The sequence below is a fragment of the Sus scrofa genome, chromosome 13 (genome assembly GCF_054392235.1).
Source record: "Sus scrofa isolate SSC_HxYL_T2T_F1_AM1 chromosome 13, Sscrofa_HxYL_maternal_Yorkshire_Landrace_v2.0, whole genome shotgun sequence".
In the NCBI taxonomy this organism is placed as follows: domain Eukaryota; kingdom Metazoa; phylum Chordata; class Mammalia; order Artiodactyla; family Suidae; genus Sus; species Sus scrofa.
In genome coordinates, this window is record NC_139395.1 from 220,363,002 (window position 1) to 220,371,267 (window position 8,266).

The 8,266-nt window shown below is 56.2% G+C and overlaps 1 protein-coding gene across 1 annotated transcript; it reads left to right on the top strand.

Moving 5' to 3' along the window:
* The first annotated feature begins 847 nt into the window (after nt 1–847).
* Nucleotides 848–8,004, top strand: LOC100518807 (uncharacterized). Its single transcript, XM_013982603.3, has 2 exons — nt 848–2,094; nt 7,740–8,004. The coding sequence occupies exons 1-2, from the start codon at nt 1,352–1,354 to the stop codon at nt 8,002–8,004; spliced, it is 1,008 nt and encodes a 335-aa protein (XP_013838057.2). The 5' UTR covers nt 848–1,351.
* Nucleotides 8,005–8,266: the final 262 nt, after the last annotated feature.

Here is an 8,266-nt window from a genome sequence, read left to right on the forward strand (position 1 = left end):
TCGAACCCGCAACCTCATCATTCCTAGTCGAATTCGTTTCTGCTGCGCCATGACGAGAACTGCTGAATTGAACACTTTGGTAAAAATGGTAAATTCTATTATTTATCATTTTACTGTTCACCTTTATATGATGTGATGCAAGTTTTTAAAAATATTCTTCTCCATTATGGTTTATTACAGAATCTTGAGTATAATCCCCTGGGCAATAAGTAGGACCCTGTTGTTTATCCATCTTCTATGTAACAGTTTGCATCTGCTAAACCCAAACTCCCATCTGCCCTCCTCCTTGGCAACTCCAGGTCTGTTCTCTATGACTGTGAGTCTGTTTCTATTTCATAAATGATTGATTTGTGTCATATTTTAGTTTCCACATATGAGCAATATCATATGGCGTTGGTCTGTTTCTGATGATCTCTAGATCCATCCATGGTGCTGCAAATGGCATTGCATCATTCTTTTTCATGGCTGAATAGTATTCCATTATGTATGTACCACACCTTTTTTATCCCCAAATGATAAATTTTATATTATGTGTTATTTCTCTCTTTCTCTCTGTCCTCCTGTCTCTCTCTCACACACACACCCACACCCACACCCACACACCTGCTAAGGGTTTCTAAGAGTGAGGGTCCCCGGCTAAGCAGCACTGGGCATTACTAATGTTGCTAATCTTTGTCAATCTTACCGGTGGCACATTTAAGTTTTAATTTGAGAAACTTTATTAATGAGATCAAGTAGCTTTTCATATGTTTTTTGGAAATTTGAACGCATTGTGCATTTGATTCTTTTGTATTTTGTCCTGTTTTAGTTGTAAAGACTTTTACATTTTATATTGCAAATAATTTCTTGCAGCTTGATACCTTCGATTTGTGTACCAAAAAGATCCCTTTGGGGTCCTCACTGAAATTACATCAGGGATGGATCCATCTGGGGCCCGTGGGGACTCCACAACCCTGAGTTTCTTACCCACAACTCTCTCGGGTCCCAGTGGCTAGTGGTTGGGAGTTGATCGTACACCCAGCCCCTCCGTGGATATGACCTTCCCTCGGCAGAAACTTGTATCGTGTGTTCTCCATGCATTTTCTGGAGCCAAACAAAGAACAGATAGGAAAACATTCTTGCAACATACAAGTTTAATGAGTAAAAGCTAATTGCAGAAAACACAGCAGCCCTAATGTGTGTCTCGTGCAACCAGCTCCAAACATCAACAAGGAAGGGAGCGCGTGGGAGCGTCCTGCTGGGGCAACAAGCACACCCAGGAGCGGTATAAAAGCCCCAGCCCCAGCACCTCACACGCACACACTCACACTCATACACACTCACACGCTCCTCCAGCCCCACTGCCCCCACCATGGCCGCCTCCAACCTGTCCGTCTGCTCCAGTGACCTGAGCTACGGCAGCCGGGTCTGCCTGCCTGGTTCCTGTGACTCCTGCACCAGCTCCTCCTGGCAGTGGGACGACTGTCCGGAGAGCTGCTGTGAGCCCCCCTGCTGCGCCCCCAGCGGCTGCGCCCCAGCATCCTGCCTGACCCTCATCTGCACCCCAGCGAGCTGCGTGTCCAACCCCTGCCTGTCAGGCTGCACCAGCTCCTGCACCACCTCCTGCTGCCAGCAGTCTAGCTGCCAGCCGTCCTGCTGCACCTCCTCCCCCTGCCAGCAGGACTGCTGTGTGTCCCTCTGCTGCACACCTGTGTGCTGCAAGCCCGTGTGCTGTGAGGCCTCCCCCTGCTCAGACTCTTCCTACTGCCAGCCGTCCTGCTGCACCTCATCCCCCTGCCAGCAGGCCTGCTGTGTGCCCGTCTGCTGCAGGCCTGTCTGCTGCAGGCCCGTCTGCTGCAGGCCTGTCTGCTGCACACCTGTGTGTTGCACACCGGCGTGCTGCGAGGCCTCCCCCTGCTCGGCCTCCTCGTGCTGCCAGCCCAGCCCCTGCCCCTCGTCCTGCTGCAGACCCTCGTCCTCCGTGTCCCTCCTCTGCCGGCCCGTGTGCCGCCCTGCCTGCTGCGTGCCCGTTTCCTCCTGCTGTGCCCCTGCCTCCTCCTGCCAGCCCAGCTGCCGCCGCCCGGCCTCCTGCGTGTCTCTGCTCTGCCGTCCCGCGTGCTCCCGCCCCGCCTGCTTCTGACCCGCTGGACCGTCTACCCCTCCAAGCTGCTGTCCCATCCTGAGCACAAGTGTCCTCTCGGGAGCCCCTGGAGCCCCTCTGCTGGCACCAGGACCACCCCACATCAGTGGACACACAGTTGCTGCCTAGAAGGGATGTGAACACACTCCACCCCCCACCCCAGCCCTCAGTGAGGGGGACTTCAAGGCCCCCGGGACCCCCCTCGGCAGAGTTGGTTGCTCGTATCCCATGTAACCAAGGTCAGCTGCTCTCATCAATAAAATATTTGTTTCAGGAAATCCAGACCTGCGTCTACTTTGTCCTCCTCCCCCGAGCCCCTCGGTCACCCCAAATCTGGGCTGGCAGCAGCTGGGCAATACAGACAGATTCTCAAATCCAAGTGCAAAGCAGCTGAGAGACCTCAGGACCTAAAAGCAGGGGCCATCTTCATGCTCCGCGGCCCTTTCTACCCCAGGGTCCACCCTGCCCGCAGTGGACAGCCCTCCAAGGCCGCACAGGAGGCAGGTGTGGGCAGGAGGCAGGTGTGGGTACAGGAGGCAGGTGTGGGTACAGGAAGCAGGTGTGGGCAGGAGGCAGGTGTGGGCACAGGAAGCAGGTGTGGGCAGGAGGCAGGTGTGGGCACAGGAGGCAGGTGTGGGCAGGAGGCAGGTGTGGGTACATTAGGCTTGGACCCGGAGTGCACCTCATGCCTCCTGCTCACACCCACCCCCTGCCCGTGCAGGTGAGAGGTGACTCGTGGACCAGCAGAACCCCTGTTGGGATCTGGGGGTCCAGGACTAGCACTGTTGGAGAGAGGTGCCCACACAGAGGAGGGGTGTCTGTGTGCTGGTCTGCGTTCAAGTTCCTGTGGGACCCGAGGTGGGGGACGGGTCGGTTCAGACATCACTCGCTCTCCTCCAGGTTTCCAGGCCTGACTGAGGAGGCACAGAGCAAATAAGCCACCTGCTGAACAAACCCTCTGGTTAGTGGCAGGATGAGCCCGCCGTCTCAGTGGACCACCAGCACTAGAGTCAAGTGGACGGCAGGCAAACCAAGCAGGTTGGCATCCTCCACCCTGCTTGTGCCCCTGCTTCAGGAACAGATGATGCCGCCTGTAGGAGCAGGAGAGCAGGGGTGGCCAGGGAAGGTGGCACCAAGAACAGAAGGCACCTCCCAGGAGGTCCAGGAGCCCATAAGCCCTGCCCCCGCCCACCAACACCCCCAAGCCCTTAGCTCCACCTGGGGAAGAGGGGACAGAGCCAAACCCTAAGAGGATCTTTATCTCTATTTTATTTATTTATTTATTTACTTTTAGGGCTGCACCTACAGCACATGGACATGCCCAGGCCAGGGGTCAAACCCCAGCCTACACCACAGCCATGGCAATGCCTGATCCAAGCCACCTCTGCGACCTTGACCCACGAAGCGAGGCCAGGGATTGAACCCGCAACCTCATGGATACTCGTTGGGTTCATTTTCACTGCGCCACGACGGGAACTCCTTGGTGGACTTTCTTTAACACAAAGACCTAGGAATTCCCATCCTGGTGCAGTGGAAACGAATCTGCCTAGGAACCATGAGGTTGCGGGTTCGATCCCTGGCCTCACTCAGTGGGTTAAGGATCCAGCATTGCTGTGAGCTGTGGTGTAGGTTGCAGACACGGCTCAAATCTGGCATTGCTGTGGCTGTGGCGTAGGCCGGCAGCTAGAGCTCCTATTCAACCCTTAGCCTGGGAACTGCCATACGCCATGAATGCAGCCCTAAAAAGCAAAGCAAAACAAACAAACAAAAAACCCAAAGAACTAAAAAGACGTGGAAAAGGTTCCACTTCACCCCAAGCCAAGAAAACTGAGGTCCAAGGATGCTGACCCACGTGGAAACCAGACCCTGCAACCCACAGCGACACCAAACTGGTCCCTTAGGGGGATGGGCGGGTGCGCCCCTGCCCGCCTCCCAGCCCAGGGACACCCAGACCCTCTGCTGGGTCCTGATGGGGCAGCGGTGTTGGCGTGGACTGCATGGCCACACGCACAAGGCCACGTGTGCCCCGCGGGAGGCCAACAGAAGGCAGGGTGAGGGCAGCGCTGGGGTGTCCTCGCGGGTCAGGCCGCAGCGCGGATGCAGAGGGAGAGAAGCAGAGAGCACAGCGTCTTTACTTTGGAGAGTTTATTTCAGACACATTTGTGACACAAGGATGATTCTCAATACGTGGAGGCCCTCCAGATCCCAGGCGAGCCCCCGTCACCGTGACACCCCTGTCCCCCTGCGACCAAGGCGGGGACCATCCCCCCTTCAAACTGCGCAGCCCTCCCCTGGCTGGTGGACAGCGCTGGCAGCCCCCGCGGTGTCTGGGAGGGCAGCAGGGAGGCCAGGATGTGACATTAACTGGCCTGGAGACAGATGCTAATGGACAGGCTGGCGAGGAGGTTTGGTTGGAATGGAAGGATGGTGACAAAATGCCAGGTGTAGTGGGTGCTCTGGAGTCTTTCTGCACCTTCCATCTTCGGGACCATGTGACGTCACCTGACAGCAGGGTCTGGACATGTGCCTTCCCCGGGATGGACTCCCTGACGGCTCCCCTTAGATTACTCCTTGCTTCCCAAGCAGCTGCCCCTGGCCCCCTGGTGTGCCAACGGCTTCCTTCTGCTGGGTGCGGCGCCTCCTCCGGGCACCCCGCCTCCATCGCCCGATGGCCTTGAAGGACCCGTGCTCACAGCACAGGGGCTGAGCCGGCCCTTTCTGGGGCAGCCCCCTGGTTTCTGCTACCTGAATGGCCCCCTGGTGGCCTGGCCTTCTCTGCGGAAGGAGCTTTCCAGAGTCCTGCAGGACCACCCCTGGAGGGAGCAGCTTAGGGGCAGACAAGCATCACGCACTGACATTTATTAGACCTTTGATGCTGGACCGCGGAGCCTGAACGGCCCATGCCAGCCAGTGTGGGCGCCTTGTGGATGCCCTGGGCTGGGGTTAAGGGACACTGTTGGGGTGGGGGGAGTTCCTCAGCCTGGCTAGCTGGGACTGAGCAGCCTTGCTGTGACACCTTCTAGACAGGTCTGGAAGGTGTGAAGGGGATGAGGTCTGGTCTACCTCATGGGACCTCAGAGAGCCAGCTGCTTCTGACCCCACACACAAGGGAGGGGTCCCGCTGGCCTGGGCTCAGCAGCAAGAAAGGACACCACAGGGGATGGTTCTGCAGACCAGGATAGGACAGGATGGCTGGCAGCAGCCAGAGGACTTGCAGGAAGGGGCCCCACACGCAAGGGACCTGCAACTCACAGGGAGGCCCATGGCTGGCTTGCAGCTCACGGGTACACACAGGACAGGCCTGCAGCTCAAAGGCACGCAGCAAATGGCCTGGCATGGGCTGGGCACATGGCAGGACGCCTGGCAGCCCAAGGGCCAGGTGGTGTGGCACATGGTGGCGTGGGGCTGGGCTGGGTCAGGGCTGAGGATGGGGCTGGTCTGGAGGCTCCTTCTCTGAGGTGGCCTCCTGGCGTCGAGGCTGGCTGGGTGACTTCCTTGTGGCTGCCTGTTGTCTCTCCTCCTCTCCCCCTCTGGGGGCCTCTTCCTGGAGTTTCTGGTTTAAGTGACTCTCTTCAGGAAGCTCCTTCTCTGCTGGAGGCTCACAGTGACCCAGTGGCCCTGAGATTTCCAGAATCGGAGCCCGGGCTGGATGGGGAGGGGCCGTCAGGTGGGGAAGGAGGCCCCACACGGTGATTTTCAAGGTCCTCCCCAATTTTTTTATTTTTATTTTTATTTTTTTGGTTTCACATACACAAGTTCTGGGACCAGGGCTCAAACCTGCACCACAGCAGTGACAACACCAGATCCTTAACCGCTAGGCCACCAGGAAGCTCCAAGGTCCTCCCCAACTTGAAACACCCTGTGTCCATCCCCAATGAGCACAGTCACATTTGCCGCACATCAGTGTCCCCCGTTTCAATTTGGAAAGTCAATGATCCAGAAGTTTCTCCCTTGGGTTGGGCTCCTCCCTGGGAGCTGTGGCCTAGTTATTGCTGCAGTCATGATGGGCTTTCAGCTTTGTGCCAGGGCTGAGCTAAGCATTTTACGTGGACTCTGGCAATGGATTGTCAGTCCTGCCACCATTTGAGGGGCAAGTGACACCCCATTTGTGCAGATGTAGAGTCGGAAAGACTCAGAAGCATCCCGTTACACATGCAGGTTCTCACTGCTGCAAATGGAGACATGGTCACGGAGGCTGCTCCCTCTCACACTGGAATCTGCGTCTCTACATTGTGCCTAATGGTGCTGGGCCTGAAAGGGGGTGTGGGGGGGGCGGTCTAAGGGTCTTGGATCTGTAAGTTGTATTTTTTAAATCAAATTTGGGGATTTTCTCCATTATTTCTTCAAAAATTTCTTAGGGTTCAGAGTCATTCTCTTCTCCTGCTTAGGTTGAAATTACTCGCATCTTAGCTTTTCTGAGGGTCTCCTAGGCCCTCTTCGTTTTTTCCAAACCCAGTGTTCCTCTTCTGCAGATTGAGCACTTTCTACTGATGTGTCTTCAAGTTCACCGACTCTTTCTTCCATCAGCCCAGGGTGTGCTGCCTGGTTCCTCAGGCTCCAGGATCTGACTCTGTCCACCTGCATCCACCCTCCAGCACCCTAAGGTGTGGGATTTCCTGCTGCTCCTGGAACACACCTGTTTCTGCATCAGTGTCCACACACACACACAGACGCACAACACTCAGCTGCCCCAGTGCTGGCTCAGCATCACCTCCCCACAGAGGCCCCCAGACTACCCACCCACGGCCCATTCCTTCTATCTGCTGAACCTGCTTCCCTTCAGTTCTCAGCCCCTCTGGAATTAATTCATGCACTAATCTTTCATTCACACATTTATTCACTGCCCTGGAAGGTTGATGAGAGTGGGATGTTTCTATTGCCAGCTCACAGTATAATCTGCTGCATGGACAACTCAGTTCTTGTACAGATTATGATAAGTCAGGAGCTGGGAAAGTTTCTGTCAAGGGCAGCGTGAGGATCTCAGGTTTTGCAGTCACACAATCTCTCTCACAATAACTCAGCCTTATTGAAGAAAAACAGCCCGAGACAAACGAAATGCATAGGGCTGGCTGTGCCCCCAGAGAACTTGATTTCCACACAGGCAGTGGGACAGATTCATCCCACAGATGGCAGTTTGCGGATTCCTGCTTTAATGTTTTCCTGCACAAGATAAAAACTCAGAACACATGATTGCCTCCAAGTCTTCATTGACAGCATGAGATAAAAAGGAGTGAAAATTTTATCCAGTCCTCCAAGTCGATCCACGCGGAACAATGGCCTGGAGAAAAAAAAATGTGAACCCCAAAGAAACCCAAACCAGAACATCCTGTTGACAGAGGGGGAACCGGCCTCAAAGCCAAACTAATTGATGGTGGAGCACAGCACAGGAAAGTGCATCCTGGGATAATAAGATGTTGGGGATGCGTGATGGCAACAGCCATGAGGAGGTCACCAGGTGTGCTTCTGCATTGCTGGGACACCCACGGCCCGGGTATAAAGGATGCCCTGGGAGGAAGCCTGCAGACATCACCACCCTCCTGCAGACTCCAGCCCAGCCCCACGCCACCATGAGCCACATCAGCTGCTCCTCGGGCTGCCAGACCGCCTGCTGTGTGCCCAGCTCCTGCCAGCCATCCTCCTGCACATCCAGCTCCTGCCAGGCATCCTGTGTGCCCGTGAGCTGCGGGCCGGCTGTGTATGTGCCCGTGAGCTGCAAGCCCACCGTGTGTGTGGCCCCCTCCTGCCAATCCTCTGTGTCTCTGCCCGTGAGCTGCAAGCCGGTCGTGTGGGTTGCCCCGTCCTGCCAGTCCTCCGGGTTCTGCCAGCACTCCCGCCCCAGCCTGGTCTGCACACCCCTCTCCTGGGGCACCCCTTCCTGCTTTTGACCACGAGCCTCCTCCCAGCTGCTCCCAGCACAGACGGTTCGCACCTGTGCCCCTCCCGGAGCTGGTCCCCAGCGGGCCTCCAGGTTCTGCAGGTGGCAGATGAAAAGCATCATCAACCAATCCTCCGAATTCGGGTGGAATGAGGCAGGATGATCTGGATCCTTCCCTGAACTGGTGCATCCCCTCGGGAAAGCCCTGGGTCCTGGGGTCCTTCTCTGTCCCCAACAGGAAACCACACCTGACCTGAGCTGAATAAATCGTG